The 19,065-nt window shown below is 37.5% G+C and overlaps 1 protein-coding gene across 2 annotated transcripts in view; it reads right to left on the reverse strand.

Annotated features, from left to right (window-relative positions):
- Nucleotides 1–19,065, reverse strand: part of LOC127851621 (inhibitor of Bruton tyrosine kinase-like) — a 54,574-nt gene that overhangs the window by 5,602 nt on the left and 29,907 nt on the right. For both annotated transcript variants that reach the window (XM_052385446.1, XM_052385445.1), the window contains 8 exons: nt 10,285–10,381; nt 7,363–7,464; nt 6,710–6,827; nt 4,948–5,008; nt 2,662–2,988; nt 2,161–2,354; nt 728–874; nt 222–413 (listed from right to left, as the gene is read on the reverse strand). In XM_052385446.1, coding sequence (XP_052241406.1) covers nt 222–413; nt 728–874; nt 2,161–2,354; nt 2,662–2,988; nt 4,948–5,008; nt 6,710–6,827; nt 7,363–7,464; nt 10,285–10,381 — 1,238 coding nt within the window. The remainder of the gene's footprint in view (nt 1–221; nt 414–727; nt 875–2,160; nt 2,355–2,661; nt 2,989–4,947; nt 5,009–6,709; nt 6,828–7,362; nt 7,465–10,284; nt 10,382–19,065) is intronic.

Raw genomic sequence — 19,065 nt, forward strand, 5'->3', positions numbered from 1 at the left:
AGTTTCTGACATATAGCTCTACAAAGTTTTCTGACAGACAGATGGGCAAGTCCAATTCAATATCACTCCGCCTTTGGCAAGGGGATAAATAAAAAAGATAACATTCTTAGGCACAAATTTCTACATATTTTGTATTATACTCTTCAAAATTATACGTTTGTTCTATCAAATGCTTTAAATCAATCAATCTTACTCAAAACACACCACTGTTCTTACTTTACCTGACAACTGGTCCTTGAGTTTTGGAGACAGATTTCATGAGACCAGTGCTACTCTCCCCTGACACGGGTGCCTTCACCATGGTTACAGGTCTGACTGCAGTTGCTGTCTCCACTGTAGGAGGACCCCTGTGTGACTTCTGGTCCTCCACCATTAGACTGCGGAAAGACTTCACTTCCTTGCTAGTTGAACCCCTGTGCAGAGCATTTAGTACAGACTAAATTTCATAAGGCATGTGCAATTTCCCATTTTTGTATAAAAACGGGTATATTCATATATAGCATTGTGAAATTCTAAATATCTAGTGTGCATCATACTATATTCTAGGAATGCATTTCCCACATCAAATGCATAAGAAGTAAATATTCACTGCTTATAAGAGTATGTTATTGTTTAACAAACACAGTCAAAAATGACTAAAGGTTTTAGGAAAATAAGTTCCTACAAAGGAGTTTTCAAGCATCTGGACGCATATAAAACACCACACAGGCTGCTTGTTGACACCTACCATGGGCTCAGTGGGGACCTCAAAGTATCCTTAGCCTCGGATGACTGGCGTTCCAAGCAAGGGCCCTCAACAGAGCCACTGGAGCCTTGCTGTTTCTGCTGCTTCTGCTTCTTGACATCTTTCCAAGAGAACTTGCCCTTCCTTTCACTGGGAACAATAGAGGGAAGGGCTTGATTGTGAATAATTGAGAACAAGCTTTCTGGAAAATTGAAACATTATATGTGTACCACTATGACATCATAAAGTAAAATCACTCAGCAACAAGAAATATGCCCATGCCACAAAACCAGAAGTTAATTGAAATAATTGTGCAATCCAAAGCTGGGTCAGCCTATCAGCTAACTACACACACACACAAACGGCACAATACCTCCCTCCAAACTTTTGTGGCACAAACTATTTTTTCTATTTTTATTTAAAGTGACTTAGACTGTCCAAACAAATTTGCCCCAAATGCAATTCCAAGCTATAGGCTTGCATGTAAGCGTTAATGTACAAAACTTCAGCACAATATCTCCAAGTTTTTCTATCAGAAACAGTGACCTTGGTCTTAACCTGACTTGCAGATAATGAAAGCTAGGTGTGCATGGAAGTTTCATAATTAAATAATGCACAATTTATGTACAATTCCACTTTCCATACTCAAGTTATTAAGCGGGAACCTTTTTTGTCTATTTTTAGTAACATAGACCTTGACATGGACCTGCCCTGTTTGAAATGTAATGCCCAAGCTAGGTCTGACAGTGCTATATTTAAAGGTTCATTAAGATTGGTTGATGACTTCGGTTATTGACCTTAAACCACTTTCTTGCAATTTTAATATTGTTAGTACCAGGTAACAGTGACCTTGATCTAACTAGAACCAATTGTAATTCAAAGCTAGGTCTGCATGTAAGCTAATGTACTAACATACAAATTTTGACTAAAATATATCAATCCATTTCCTTTTAGTAAGTTATTGAGCTGAAACATTTCCTATTTTTAGAAAACATATCTTTGACCTAACTTGCCCCAAACAAAATCCCAATCGAGGTTTCCATGTAAATTGCGGCATCTAAGTTTCAATCACATTGAATGTCGAAAACTAAAGTTACTTACTGGAAATAACCAGTTTCAGATTAATGCAATACCCCAAAATATCTAATTACCAGGATTATAAGTTTTGCAGAAAACATGATTAAATCTATCACAACTGATAAGCAACTAGTATGTCTTAATTTTACATTTTCTTCTATTAAAAACCAGGTAACTATGACATATTATGACTTACCATAACCATGACTGCAAGCTAACAATTGTATGTAAGTTATACATGAAAACTGAATTCCAACATTGCTTTGTCGAAAGGTATAAACCATTTCTGAGAGAATTAATAGTGTTGTCATAATTGTAGCTTTTTTGCATCATGATAAAGTAAGCATTACAAATTTAACCTCGGAGTCTTCACAGATGACTGCAGTCTTGTCTCCTCCTCTTTCATGATGTCCCGCAGACTGTGTGTACATACATCACTACCGGGGGAGTGAGGCAGAGGGCTTTTGGGAGAGCTGGGGGCTTTGCCACAACAACTACTATTGTTGTTGTCATTATTGTTGTTGTTGTTTATAGCTTTTCTTGAAAGATCTTGCTAATAAATAATATGGAAACTTTAAGTTACCCTGATTATCAGTGGAGAATAGTAAAATAAAGATTTAAGTTAAGATTTATTACATGGCTTTAATACATGGCTTTTCAACTTGTGGTTAAATTCCATTTTTAACTCAAAAGCATTGTTATTAAATCATATAAGTTCTTAACTAAATAATTGCATATGAAGGGTTTATCGGTGTCCACAAATTTCATTCATATTCGTATGTATTTAGCCTCGTATACATTGTGCGCAAATATGATTCTTCTTCTTGTTCATATTGCATCGGGTATAACTATAAACTTACATCGTTTCTTTTACAGACTAAGAGATCCTCAGCTATGACAGGTATCCCTTTCTTTTCTGCCACATCTGAACTCTCTGAAACCCTTCTTGCCAGACCTCTTTCAGGGATGTCAGATTCCGACAGGCGTCTCTGATCCTTTTCAGTCTCCTCCATACCACTTTTATTTCTCGACCTCTTTTTCTTGGCTTTCACCTTTCTGTTTTCAAGTGAGGTCCCCAGTGGGTGATAATCTATACTATCCTGCATCTCTGAGGCCAAATATTGCAGATAATCCCTACTTGGACCCTCGTCGTATGGTGTGATCTGCCTTCTCGACATATTTGGAATCTGCAATCAGTTAATACAAGCCATTTTCAATATGTAGAAGACTATACAATTCTTGAAGAAATAATCATTTACCTTAATAAGTCATATCACAATTGCTCACAGTGGGCTCTTATTGCTCAGTTCAGCTAGAAAATATATAAAGAATACTGTGACATAAGCAACAGGCCCCCTGTTCACGCAAACATTCAATTTTGGATGTTTTCATACCAAGCCATAATCAATGTCATTAATTTAATTTAATAAATTTAATTTAGGTTCCACCAAAAGTAACATCAATGTCACTTAAACATCAATCTTTCATCATCCCCACACTCCGAATTGGAGCGGGGGGATAATGTGGTTATCTCCACCGTCTGTCCGTCATGGCCACTATCTCTTCCTACACTATGAGCACTAGAACCTTGAAACTTAAACACATGGTAGCTATGAGCATATGTTCGACATTATATCGAATTTTGATCTAAGCCCTGGGTCAAAAGCTGCGGTGTGTGGATACCCGTCGGCCGCGCCATTTCTACTTATAAAGTAAAATAGACTTCACTGTCAATGAAAAGTTTTGTGAACCCAGCCACTGGGATTATATTTGTTTTGATTCTGTTATTCCTAGACTGATGAGTTTGAGATAGACCTATTGATTATCCCAAACAGTCAGTCATAACTGGTTTGCCTTTTTGTCAGCAGAAAAATGGTTGCATTTCATCCACAGCTCACATTGCCCACTCCCTCCTGCAGATGATGAAAGTGTGACCATTAATTGTCCAAATCAACATATTCCCCCTAAATGCATAAAAAGTGTGCATGTTTTTTGGCTCCAAAACAGTACTGCCAGTACTGGTGTGAACTAGGGTGAATCAGTCCTGTTACTATCAATCAATAATTTCAGTAGTTTGTTGGCTTTGTTATACTACCCACATCTATGGGTCTCTGCTGTTAACTTTACCATGACAAAATTGTGGCAAGTTAACTTAAGTCAAATATGAGAAATAATTCCTGGTGGAAAAAAAGGATTTGCTGAACTATTGTTTAAATGACCTTCATGACGTCACATACCGGTAGTTTATTTTATTAGAAAATTACCTTTTTTTTTAAAGCTTACATTTTAACTTTATTTTGGCAAAACTTGTTAATCAGACATAGGCCCTTCATTTAAAAAGTTTGTTGAAGTTCAATGTAAAGAAACTCTTATCTTATATAAATAAAGAAAACGAAAATTTTAACATTTAATTGTTTTTAAGTAACAAAATGAATACATAATTCGGATAAAATAATCCTGTGTCAAACAAATTAGTTATTGTGTAATTAAAACCACAGGTGGTTAGCGTGTGGCTATGATATTAATTAGTGAAAACATCATTTTGAATGATAAATTATCATATTATTAAGAAAAATCAACTTTTCTGGAGAAAAAAAAAATCACTATCAAATATATATATAACAAGGTATTCAACTCGAAATCACCCGAAAACAGGTTGCATCGCTTTGAACAGCCATTACTTCATCAATTTTGGCAGCGATTTTCATGAACCCAGTCTTATTCAACACAGAAATGAGTTCCCTTTCTTGAAATGTAGAGCTATATATCTTGTTATATTTCTACACATGCTGGATTAAATTTTAGGAAATGAAACGATGTAGGTGCATCTACATATGAAATTTCAAAGTTGCAGGTGGAAGAAAATTGATTTTAGAGCAAAATGTCAAGATTTTAGCAAGACGCGAACAGCGTACAACACGACGCGCTGGCTATGACAATACCTGGGGTTTTCTCCGAAAACAGCCGAGCTAAAAAATATAGATGTTTACAAGTTGAAACTCCAAAGGTGACACAAATTACTCATGTGCAGCCTTACAGACCAGCTGACTTACCTTGCAACCAAATGACATGCTGGACAATTCCAGTATAGCCTCACACAACTTTGTTAGCAGGGATAAAATAAATTATTGCTGTTTTCTACTCACAATGTTTCTGTAGTATGATGACAGTTCTGCTATAACGTCATCACTTAACATATCCAGCAACCTACAAAATTAAAGCACTGAAGAATGACAGTCATCAAAGCAATACCAAATGAGACATGTAAAATCCCATCAATAATATTAGTCATTTGCTATTATCTACATTACAATAATAATAACAGAGTATAACATTATTTTTGTCAGTGATAATAAAAGGAATTTACTATGTTTATTAATATTTAATATGATGTGTTTTCATGCATCCAATTAATAGATTTACTACTACAAAAAATACTCTACATGCAACAAGAGATAAGTCACAAATCTGACTAATATTCCCGAAATTTCATACACGGTATGTCGAAGGGCAAATGAGTCAAGAATCTGTGGATCACTGTGGATGAATAGTGTCTTGCACATTACAACTCCTCCTTTAAGTTTCAATTAAGACTTTTAAGAATCTAAACAAGAGCTGTGTTCCTGAAACACAATGCCCCCTACTGCGCCGCTTTGAAGCCATATATTTGACCTTTGACCCTGAATGATGACCTTGACCTTTAACCACTCAAAATGTGCAGCTGAGATAAACATGCGTGCCAAATATCGAGTTGCTATCTTCAATATTGCAAAATTTGATCTGACCTTGAAGGATGACCTTGACCTTTCACCACTCAAAATGTGCAGCTCCATGAGATATGCATGCATGCCAAATATCGAGATGCTATCTTTAATATTGAAATCTTTGACCTTGAAGGATGACCTTGACCTTGAAGGATGACCTTGACCTTTCACCACTCAAAATGTGCAGGTCCATGAGATACACATGCATGCCAAATATCAAGTTGCTATCTTCAATATTGAAAAATGTTGACCTTGACCTTGAAGGATGACTTTGACTTTGACATTTCATCACTCAAAATGTGCAGCTCCATGAGATACGCATGCATGCCAAATATCGAGTTGCTATCTTCAATATTGCAAACTTTGACCTTGACCTTGAAGGATGACCTTGACCCTTCACCACTCAAAATGTGCAGCTCATGAGATATGCATGAATGCCAAATATTGAGTTGCTATTTTCAATATTGCAATATTTGACCTTGACCTTGAAGGATGACCTTGACCTTTAACCACTCAAAATTTGTAGCTCCATGAGATACACATGATGCCAAATATCAAGTTGATATCTTCAATATTGCAAAAGTTATGGGCGATGTTAAAGTTCGGAGGGAGGGACTGACAAACGGACAGACTGACTGACGAACAGACAGACGGACGGACTGACAGACAGTTCAAAAACTATATGCCACCCTTCGGGGGCATAAAAAAGTTATGGTGAATGTTAGTTTTCGGACGGACGGACGGATACCATATCTTTGACCTTGAAGAATGACCTTGACCTTTAACCTTTCAAAATGTGCAGGTCCATGAGATACACATGCATGCCAAATGTCAAGTTGCTATCTTCAATATTGAAAAAGTTATAGACAATGTTAAAGTTTTCGGACGGACGGACAGACACCATATATTAGACATTTGACCATAAAGGATGACCTTTACCTTCACCTTTCACCACTCAAAATTTGCAGCTCCATGAGATGTACATGCATGCCAAATATCAAGTTGCTATCTTCAATATTGAAAAAAATTTGACCATTAAAGTTTTCGGACGGACGGACATACTGACGGACAGTTCAACTGCTATATGCCACCCTACCGGAGGCATAAAAATGTTGCTGTACAAACTTTAAAATCACTTTATTACCTCCCTTCCAGAAGTGCGGCTAAATTGAGGACTATGAATTGGTGGCATGTTGCCTTCAACTGTTTTGCATTGTACTTGCTAGAGAACTCCAGTAACTCTCCCACGTTCTTAAGTGTTACTGTGGCAATAAAAAAAACTTTTTGATCCTAGCCGGAACTTTATAAAATTCAGACTGACTTAAAGCTTCAAGCACAAATACATTTAAAATAGTTTACGGTGAACATATTATCAATAATACTTTAATCTCCAAACACAATTTAAAAGCATTAAATATTCTTTTGAATAGAAAAATTAAGAACTTTTAAACAACAGCTTAAAAAACTTTAAATTTACCAAACTCCAAGTTTAACTACCTTCAATACTAAGGGAGTTATGCTTTGCAGCCCTCTATCACCATGTTAAGTTTCATTTCAATACCTTCAACACTTCATGAGTTATGCTCCACACAAGAAGTCGGACAAACTGACAGACAGAAGGATGGGCATGCACTCAAAATGAAACAAGAAGACAAATCAATATTCTTCATCAACCTATATTTTAACTTCTGTTGCCCAAGACTGGCGTGTTAATCTATTTCCTCCAATAACTAAACATTGTATTTTGTATCATTAAGGCACAATCAAAATATTATTTAACTATACATTAAATCCTACCGAGGGTGGCAATGGAAGCCTCGCACATTTCCTTCAGTCTTGTCACCAACATCTGGTCAGCTACCACCAGCACATTGCACAGCAGCTCCACCTTTTGGGTGCCTGAAAACATTTACATTTCAAACAGTGGTTTTTTTTTCATAAATAAAACAACATCTATAAGAATTAAAGTTTCAGATTTTTATGGATGCAAATGACCCAGGTGCAAACTCGGCCTAGATATTAAAAGAATAAACATTTTCTACAACGTTTTATCAAGATTGGGTCATAAATGGGGGTCCAACTGCATTTTTTTACAATACGATTTGACATTTTGACCAAGTTTTAGACGTACATGATTCGAACTTGGATACACATTCTGAGCAAGTTTTATCAAATTTGAGTCATAAATGTGGCTTCAAGATTTGCAGACAAGTTTTAGTATAAGATTTTACCTAGTGAGCTAGTTTTGTGACACATATGACCTAGATATTGTCAAGATGAATATTCTCACAAGCTTTCATCAAGATTGTATTTTTAAAAATGTGGCCTTTTAAATGGTTAAGAACTTAAAGAAATAAATGTGACTTCTAAAAAGGAAACAAGGGCTGTTTGTAAAACATGCATGCCCCCCCCCCCCCATATGGGCTGTCAGTTGTAGTGGCAGCCATTGTGTGAATACGTTTTTTGTCACTGTGACCTTGACCTTTGACCTAGTTACCTGAAAATCAATAGGGGTCACCTGCCAGTCATGATCAATGTACCTATGAAGTTTCATGATCCTAGGCGTAAGCTTTCTTGAGTAATCATCCGGAAACCATTTTACTGTGTTGAGTCACCGTGACCTTGACCAAGTGACCTGAAAATCAATAGGGGTCATCTGCGAGTCATGATCAATGTACCTATGAAGTTTCATGATCCTAGGCGAAAGCTTTCTTGAGTTATCATCCGGAAACCATTTGACTGTGTCAAGTCACCGTGACCTTGACCTTTGACCAAGTGACCTGAAAATCAATAGGGGTCGATCTGCAATTCATGATCAATGTACCTATGAAGTTTCATGATCCTAGGCTTAAGCGTTCTTGAGTTATAATCCGGAAACCATTTGACTGGTTCGAGTCACCGTGACCTTTGACCTAGTGACCTGAAAATCGATAGGGGTCATCTGCGAGTCATGATCAATGTGCCTATGAAGTTTCATGATCCTAGGCGTAAGCGTTCTTGAGTTATCATCCGGAAACCATTTTACTGGTTAGAGTCATCATGACCTTAACCTTTGACCTGAAAATCCATAGGGGTCATCTGTGAGTCATGATCAATGTACCTATGAAGTTTCATGACCCAAGGCCTAAGCGTTCTTGAGTTATCATCCGGAAACCATTTTTCTGTGTCCAGTCATCGTGACCTTGACCTAGTGACCTGAAAATCAATAGGGGTCATCTGCAAGTCATGATCAATGTACCTATGAAGTTTCATGATCCTTGGCGTAAGCTTTCTTGAGTTATCATCTGGAAACTATTTACTGGTTCTAGTCACTATGACCTTGACCTAGTGACCTGAAAATCAATAGGGGTCATCTGCGAGTCATGATCAATGTACCTATGAAGTTTCATGATCCTAGGCGTAAGCGTTCTTGAGTTATCATCCGGAAACCATTTGGTGGACGGATGGACGGACCGACCGACATGTGCAAAACAATAAACCCCCTCTTCTTCGAAGGGGGGGCATAATAAGGTTTTTCAAAGTTTGACCAGGTGACCTTGTTTTATGACAAACATGACTCAGTATCAAACTGGGCCTTGATTTTGTAAACATTTACAAAGATAATTGTAATGGTAATTGTGGTCTCTAGATTGGTCACAATGTTTTTCTATCATAAGACCTGGTTCCATTGTTGTTGGACACACATTACCCAGATTAGATTCAAATATGTATTTTTATGTTTACAAGGTTTCTCTAACATTCAACCTAGAAACCTAGTTTTCGCCACACTTCCCCAGATTCGTACTTGGCATAGATATTGTCAAGATAAACAAAGCTATTGTCAAGCAATATGGTCCCCTACCAGCTCCACCATTGTCAGAAATTCCACCATTTTCAGATTTTTTTTGTTTGTTTTCTTGGTTACCATAGCCACCACAATTTTTGACGTAGGAACAAAATGAAATAAAGTGCATAATGTCCATATTGCCATCTATCCATGTTGCAAGTTTCATGAAAAAATATTAAGAACTTTTAAAGTTATCACATGATCCAGAAAACCACCATTTTCAGCAGTATTTCTGGTCTATTTGTTGCCATAGCAACCAGAATTTTTGACGTAGGAACAAAATGAAATGACGTGCATAATTGTCCATATTGCCATCTATCCATGTTTCAAGTTTCATGAAAAAATATAAAGAACTTTTAACAGAAAAGTGTGACAGACTCACAGACGCACAGAGCGCAAACCATAGGTCCCCTCCGGTGAAACCGGTAAGGGACAATAATCTGACCAAGATTCATCAAGATTGGATAAAAAATCTTGCCTCTAAAGTCGTACCAAGCTTAATGTTAGCAATCATGACAATACTGTGCTCACCACGAGTTATCCATGCTCAAATAAGCTAGAAACAGTGTGCATAATTGTCACACTGCATTAAATGTGTTTAATCCATTCTGATAGAAAACTGAAATAATATTTGTTGCAGTCACTTAAGTACTAAGTTTATCACACATATTAACTCATTTTCTTTCAGGTGTTATACAAAATGGGGAAAGGAATGCAAAGACATGACCAGGCAACAATTAAGTTTGCTAATTCGACTGCTGAAAATCAAATAAATCCTGTAGGATGGCCAAGTGAGCAATAACCTTTCTTAACAGCGCACAAGGGGCATTATTGCAATAAAATCCCAGCATATGACGAGCAATAACAATAATAAAACACAAATGAGTACTGACTGTTCACAAGGTGAGACTCGTCTGTGTAGAGATAATCTAGTAGTATCTCTAGAATGTCACTGGGAACAGCCAGGGTCAGGGCTTGACTCGATGAAGTCTGAGAAATACATACACATACAATACAAAATGCAATAAATATAAGAAATATATGTCACTACATATAAAACTTTAAACAAGACAGCCTGAAAGGTCCAAAGTCGCTTACCTGAGATAACAAGATATTATTGGGACAAATCTTCTGACCAAGTTCACGAAGATCGGAAAATAAATGTGGCCTCTAGAGAGTTAACAAGGTTTTACTATAGCCATTTAAGGAAAAATGCCCCGCCCCCTGGAAGCCATGTTTTTCAACCAAACGGCATCATTTTTTAACTCATCCAAGATATCATCCGGATGAATCTTCTGACCAAGTTTCATGAAGATCAGACAGTAAATGTGGCCTCTAGAGTGTTAACAAGATTTTACTATAGCCATATAAGGAAAAATGTCCCGCCCCTTGGAAGCTATTTTTTCAAGCAAACATACTTATTTTCGAACTCATCCAAGATATCATTGAGACCAATCTTCTGACCAAATTTCATGAAGATTGGACAATAAATGTGGCCTCTAGAGTGTTAAAAAGGTTTTACTATAGCCATATAAGGAAAAATGCCCCGCCCCTGGTGGCCATGTTTTTAAAGCAACCAAAACCATTTTCGAACTCATCCAAGATATCATTGGGACAAATCTTCTGACCAAGTTTCATGATGATCGGAAAATAAATGTGACCTCTAGAGTGTTAACAAGGTTTTACTAAAGCCATATAAGGAAAATAGCCCCGCCCCTGTGGTGGCCATGTTTTTCAACCAACCGGCATCATTTTTGAACTCGTCCAAGATATTATTGGGATGAATCTTCTGACAAGTTTCATGAAGATCGGACTATAAATGTGGCCTCTTGATGTTGACAAGATTTTACTATAGCGTTATATTGCGATATACGGAAAAATGCCCCGTCCCTTGGCGGCCATGTTATTCAAGCAAACGTAACCATTTTCAAACTTATCCAAGATATCATTAAGACAAATCTTCTGACCATATTTCATCAAGATTGGACAATAAATGTGGCCTCTAGAGTGTTAACAAGGTTTTACTATAGCCATATAAGGAAAATGCCTGGCCCCCTGGCGGCCATGTTTTTCAACCAACCGGCATCATTTTAGAATTCGTCCAAGATATCATTGGGATGAATCTTCTGACCAAGTTTTATCAAGATTGGACAATAAATGTGGCCTCTTGAGTGTTAACAAGATTTTACTATAGCCATATATAGCCATATAAGAAAAAATGCCCAGCCCCTTGGCAGCCATGTTTTTCAAGCAAAGGTTACCATTTTTGAACTCATCAAAGATATCAGTAGGACAAATCTTCTGAGCAAGTTTCATGAAGATCGGAAAATAAATGTGGCCTCTAGAGTGTTAACAATGTTTTACTATAGCCATATACGGAAAAATGCCCCGCCCCCTGGTGGCCATGTTTTTCAACCAACCGGCATCATTTTCGCACTCGTCCAAGATATTATTGGGATGAATCTTCTGACCAAGTTTCATGAAGATCAGAAAATAAATGTGGCCTCTAGAGTGTTAACAAGATTTTACTATAGCCATATATAGCCATATAAGGAAAAATGCCCCGCCCCTTGGCAGCCATGTTTTTCGAAGCAAATGTACCCATTTTCGAACTCATCCAAGATATCATTGAAACCAATCTTGTGACCAAATTTCATGAAGATTGGACAATAAATGTGGCCTCTAGAGAGTGAACAAGGCAAATGTTGACGTTGCACAACAGACAACGCACAACAGACAACGCACGACGGACAAAAGGCGATCACAAAAGCTCACCTTGAGCACGTTGTGCTCAGGTGAGCTAAAAACAAAAAATGTGTTTGTCAGAAACACTATGTCCCATTCTGCGCCTCTTTGACTTTTTCTTTTTTTTGACCTTTGACCTTGAAGGATGACCTTGACCTTCAACCACTCAAAATGTGCAGCTCTATGAGATCAACATGCATGCCAGTTATGAAGTTATAGAAGATGTTAAAGTTTGACTAAAGCAACAGACCAACAGACAGGGCAAAAACAATATGTCCCCCACTATAGTGGTGGGGGGGGGGGCATAAAAAACATTAAGTCCAAAATAATAATATAAATAATCAAGAAGGGACAAAGCGGCACAAGTGGACCTTTGTTCATTCACCCCTTCCCCTGATCCACCAAGATCTGTTAGCAGTCACAATGGCATAATCACCAATGTGTTTGTGCAACGAATTTCATTACTTGTGAATAATGTAAAATGATTGAATTTCATTTTATTTTCTGTATGATTGGAACGCAATTGTGGTTATTCGGGTTTTAAGCTAGTTTTCATACCATAAAATTAACAGCTGTACTCTAAACAAGAGCTGTCAGAGGACAGCGCGCTCAACTTTTCGAGTGCTTGACAGTATAACGTAAGCCATCATGGGGAAATTGTTCATATTCAATAGTTTATTAGACAATCTTTCAAAAATAAAAAAGGAAAAAAAATATTTAAAAAAATGGGAGGGGGGGGGGGGGGGGTAGGGGGGTGTGAGAGGGGGGTATAATGTGGGGTGTGGTAATTTATTAGATGATGTTTAAACAAGAGGGCCATGATGGCCCTGTATCGCTCCACTGTTTTTTTGTGCGAAAAAAGCGTGCAATGCGCATGGGTTGAAATGTACCCAAGCAAGTGACTTGCTCTTTTTATCCCTCGTCCCACTAGGGCGCTTAAAGTTGGAAGTGCGAGCATGGTAACGATTTATTTCCAAATAAGAGAAGGGCTGTAAATAATTTTAACCATGGTTACTTTCAACGAAACCATGCAAACGTGTCAATTGAAATATAATTACCCCGTAGACACATACCAAAAGTGGTCCTTCTACGAGTCTACGTACTTGAACAGATACAGAATTGTCTCGCGCGTCCTGCATATTGAGTTACAATACCCTGCCGGGTACCTCTCAGTGCTCTGAATTAAATAGAGCGTGGCCTTCCAAACAAATACTTTTGCCACTTGCAAACAGTTTTCAAACTTTTTTGTTTTAAGTGCTGGCGATCTATAATGCAATAATACTCGGTGCAATGATATTTTTGCCACAATTTAAGCAATATCTACATCTGAGTGGGACATTTCTTGTTTAAATCGCATTTTCTGGACAAAATAATCAGCAATTGTAAACGCTCTATCTACTTGAATAGAATCACGTGAAATATTTGGCGAGAGCGAAAATGACATATTTAATTGAGCACGAATCCAATCAGGAGACACAAAAGTATGAGAACGAGGCACAATATATTTACCTTTCAATATCTTGCATTTCACATCTTCAGTTTAATGCTATTTCAGTTAACTGAACAGCGTGACAAACATAATAAAGCAGAATATGCACATGAATCTGATTAAACACAGATCCACTAACATATAAATTAAATCATGTTTGTCTATTTCCAAGTTCGAAAGATACTCTTCTAAATTATTTATCTTCGCTAGTAGAGTGAACTCCAATTTGCAAACACCGACTTCCGTGACGCAAATTCACTTTGCACATTTCTAAACACAATATGTGTATCTTGTATCTGAAACGTAATCTTTTTCGTTGACAAAAAACACATTTCATTATTCCTATCAAACTATATGATGTCAGTCGTTAATTCCATTGCTATTTGTCATTCAGTAATCTTAATTTTCGTTTCGCAACGTGCAAACGAATCAGCTCAGAAATACCAAACACATTTTAAGAAATCGATTTTAATTGGAAGATTGGAAGAAACTACAGCCAATTATATCGCTCGTTTTAAAAATGCTTAGGCAGAATCTACCAGTGTAAAATGCGGAAAGATTTCGCAGGCCACGGTTATATAAAGAGTATGTTCATTTTTGTGACCCCCGGAACAGGGTCAAATTTGACCCCAGGGGCATAATTTGAACAAACTAAGTAGAAAACTATTAGATGTCACTACATACCAAATTTGGTAGCCGTAGGCCCTACGGTTATGGACAAGAAGATTTTTAAAGTTTGCACAAAGTAGACCCTTTATAAGCATATGTTCATTTTTGTGATCCCCGGGGCAGGGTCATATTTGACTCCAGGGGCATAATTTGAACAAATTTGGTAGGGGACTATAAGATGTCTCTACATACCAAATTTGATAGCCCTAAGCTCAATGGTTATAGACCAGAGGATTTTGAAAGTTTTCACAAAATAGGCCTTATATAAGGACATTGTAATTTTGTGACCCCCAGGGCAGGGTCGAATTTGACCCCAGGGGCATAATCTGAACAAATTTGGAAGAAGTTCACCACAAGAACATTCATAGGAAATTTCAGCAGAATTAGACCAGTAGTTAGGAAAAGAAGATGTTTAAAGGAAAAGTTAACGCACGGACGCACACACAACGGAACACAGGACCATGACATAAGCCCCTCTGGCCTTTGGCCAGTGGAGCTAAAAAAGACATGAAATTAACATGTCATCCAAAATATTTTCATCCGGATATATGGTCACTTTCGACATATTTAAATAAAACCCGACTTTTTTCAGTTTATAAGAACAAGGGCCACATTGGCCCTCAATCGCTCACCTGAACAAATTTAATAGCCTTAGGCCCAATGGTAATTGACAAGAAACAAATTTTCTTGAACAAATTTTTAGGGGAGCCTTTAAGGATCATCCTTGTAAAAAAATTTGAAAATCCTGAAAATCCGACGAGCCCTTTCTGACAAGAAGATTTTTCAAGGTATTGACCATATATGGGCATGGCAGCCAGCTTGGTTATGTGACCAAATTTTTTTTTAACAATATTTTTTTTTCGTGACGTAGGAATGCTCCACATGAAATTTGGTTGAAATTGGCTCAATGGTTTAGGAGAATATGATCTGCTCAGGTACGCTAAAAACTTAAACATTGAGATAAAAGGAATTTTTGCTTGTTTTGAAGAGATTCCTCCTTTTTCTCAAAATTGACAAGATATCATCGACTAAACAGGCAACCCATGTTTGCATAAGGATAAATCCTTGTACCAATCAACATATTTTGGACTGAACAATTTCTCAATTTCCCACAATGATTCAACCCTACCAGAGCAATTTCCTAAGCAATAATCACCTCCCATTTTAAAGGAAAAATAATTTCTCATCAACAAAACTACAGCATTAATTGATTTCTGGTAGTTGACCCTTTTCCAAATTGAAAGAGGTTGCAGACGACAAATTAAATTATAATGGAATAAGAAGAAACTGATTTAATAGGGTAGGAAGCATTGTGATGAAAGGAGAAAATGCTAATTTCAGCAATTTCTCCTTTTATTTCAATGATTTCCACAGTCACAAACATTTGCAGAAAGAATTAACTGTTCTGGGTTAAGGGTTTATGTGGTCTGCAGCAAAGCCATCAGAAGAGAATCGTGTCAGAGAAACCTGGCCTGTAGCCAGCAAATCCTTTACTCTAATAGCACTATTAATTGGAAAAAAGAGTACACTATAATTATTTCTAAATTTGCCATCTCAAGGAGATAATTCTGGACTTAATGGTCCGATGTTGCTCATTTTCGACAGGGCTCGAGTTTTCATTGATATGAAGACACTGTGCAAGTTTGGAAAGAATTGGATGAAAAATTTGGACTTTATTGCATAAACACCATTTTCTCAATTCAAGGGTAGGTAATTCTGTACTTCATGGACCAATAATGCTCATTTTTTGTAGGGTTCGTGTCCTCATTGATATAAAGACAGTGTGCAAATTTGGAAAGGATCGGACAAAAAATGTGGAAGATTTTTGAAAGTTTTCACAAAATAGGCAAAAACGAAGAAACATGCAAAGTTCAACGAGCTCCTGCCGCCATGTTTTTTTACGAATCAAATTTCTTTGAACAACTTTTTCAGGGGAGCCTTCAAAGGTCATCCCTGTGACATTTTTTGAAAATCTGATGAGCGGTTTCTGACAAGAAGATTTTTTAAGGTTTTTACCATATATGGTCATGGCGGCCATCTTGGTTATGTGATCAAATTTTATTTAACAATTCTTTTGTCCCATGACCTAGGGATGCTCCACATGAAATTTAGTTGAAATTGGCTCAATGGTTTAGTAGAAGAAGATGTTTACAAATTGTTTACAGACAGACAGACGGACGGACGGACGCCGGACGGTGAGTGATCACAATAGCTCACCCCGAGCTATCACTCAGGTGAGCTAAAAACATTCATAACACATGTTCATACTTCAACGCCTTTGTAAGCAGTCACCATCTGACCTAAAATGGCACTAAATGACAGGGTTTAATCTCATGTTTACAAGATGCTGATGTTGTTGTTGGTCACAGCCAAGCGGCCGCAGTAATCTCCACTAGTAAACATCATATGTTCAGTTTTGTGACCCCCAGGGCCGGTCCAAATTTGAGCCCAGGGGAATAATTTGAACAAATTTGGTAGAGGACTATTAGATATCACTACATACCAAATTTAGTAGCCCTAGGCTCTATAATTAAGAACAAGAAGATTTTTGAAGTTTGCACAAAATAGGCCTTATTTTAGCATATGTTCATTTTTGTGACCCCTGGGGCAAGGTCAAATTTGTTCCCAGGGGCTTAATTTGAAAAAACTAAGTAGAGAACTATTAGATGTCACTACCTACCAAATTTGATAGAAATAGGCCCAATGGTTATGGACAAGAAGATTTTTATAGTTTGCACAAAATGGGCCCAATATAAGCATATGTTCAATTTTGTGACCCCTGTGGAACGGTCAAATTTGATCCCAGGGGCTTAATTTGAACAAACTTGGTAGAGGACTATAAGATGTCATTACATACCAAATTTGATAGCCCTATGCCATACGGTTATGGACTAGAAGATTTTTAAAGTTTGCACAAAATAGAACTTATATAAGCAAATTTTCGATTTTTTGACCCCCCAGGGTGGGGTCAAATTTGACCCCAGGGGCATAATTTGAACAAACTTGGTGGAGGACTATTAGATGTCACTACATACCAAATTTGGTAGCCCTAGGCCCAATGGTTATGGACCAGAAGATTTTTAAAGTTTTCACAAAATAGGCCTTATATAAGCAAATTTTCAATTTTTTGACCCCCCGGGGCAGGGTCAAATTTGACCCCAGGGGCTTAATTTGAACAAACTTGGTAGAGGACAATAAGATGTCACTTCATACCAAATTTGGTAGCCCTTGGCCCATGGTTACGGACGAGAAGATTTTTAAAGTTTTCTCAAAATAGGCATTATATAAGCAAATGTTCAATTTTTTGACCCCCCGGGGCAGGGTCAAATGTGACCCCAGGGGCATAATTTGAACAAACTTGGAAGAAGACTATAAGATGTCACTACATAGAAAATTTGGTAGCCCTAGGCCCAATGGTTAAGGACAAGAAGATTTTCAAAGTTTGCACAAAATAGGCCTTATGTAAGCAAATTTTCAATTTTTACCCCCCCGGGGCAGGTTCAAATTTGACCCCAGGGGCATAGCTTGAACAAACTTGGTAGAAAACTATAAGATGTCACTACATAGCAAATTTGGTAGCCCTAGGCCCAATGGTTATGGACAAGAAGATTTTTAATGTTTGCACAAAATAGGCCTTATATAGCAAATTTTCAATTTTTTAACCCCCCGGGGCAGGGTCAAATTTGACCCCAGGGGCATAATTTGAACAAACTTGGTAGAGGACTATAAGATGTCACTACATACCAAATTTGGTAGCCTTACGCCATACGGTTATGGACAAGAAGATTTTTAAAGTTTTCACAAAATAGGCCTTATATAAGCAAATTTTCAATTTTTTGACCCCCCGGGGCAGGGTAAAATTTGACCCCAGGGGCATAATTTGAACAAACTTGGTAGAGGACTATAAGATGTCACTACATACCAAGTTTGGTAGCCCTAGCCCCAATGGTTCTTGACAAGAAGATTTATAAAGTTTGCACAAAATAGGCCTTATATAAGCAAATTTTCAATTTTTTTACCCGCAGGGGCAAAGTCAAATTTGACCCCAGGGGCATAATTTGAACAAATTTGAAAGAGGTTCACCACAGGAACATTCCTGAGAAATTTCATCAGAATTGGACCAGTAGTTTAGGAGAAGAAGATGTTTAAAGAAAAAGTTAACGCACAGACGCACGCACGCACACACGACGGACACAGGACCATGACATAAGCCCCGCTGGCCTTTGGCCAGTGGAGCTAAAAAAAAATTGGGGGGGGGGTGGGTTGGGGGGTGGGGTGTGAGAGGGGGGTATAATGTGGGGTGGGGTAATTTATTAGATGTTTAAAAAAAAAATTGGGGGGGGAGGTTGGGGGGGGAGGGATTCTGGGTAGGGGCGTGGGGGTATTGTTTGGGTGGAATCCATTGTGGTATTCAGGTAAGAGTTGTTTTGTCAAAGTAATAAAAAAATGTGATCATAAATAAAGAAGTTATGGCAATTTAAGCAAAATGTTCAATTATCTAAGTGTAAAAGGGGCCATAATTATGTCAAAATGCTTGATACAGTGGTCTGCTCTTGTTTATAGGTTGGGGTCATGTTGGTAAACAAGTATGCAACATATAAAAGCAATATGTCAAAGGATATAGGAAATATTTGGGGTAGTACGCAAACTTTAACATAGAATTATCAATAATATGCATATTCTAAGTATAAAAGGGGCAATAATTATGACACAATGCTTGATAGAGTTGTCTGCTCTTTTTAATAGGTTGGGGTGATGTTGGTAAACAAGT

The sequence above is a fragment of the Dreissena polymorpha genome, chromosome 11 (genome assembly GCF_020536995.1).
Source record: "Dreissena polymorpha isolate Duluth1 chromosome 11, UMN_Dpol_1.0, whole genome shotgun sequence".
In the NCBI taxonomy this organism is placed as follows: Eukaryota; Metazoa; Mollusca; class Bivalvia; order Myida; family Dreissenidae; genus Dreissena; species Dreissena polymorpha.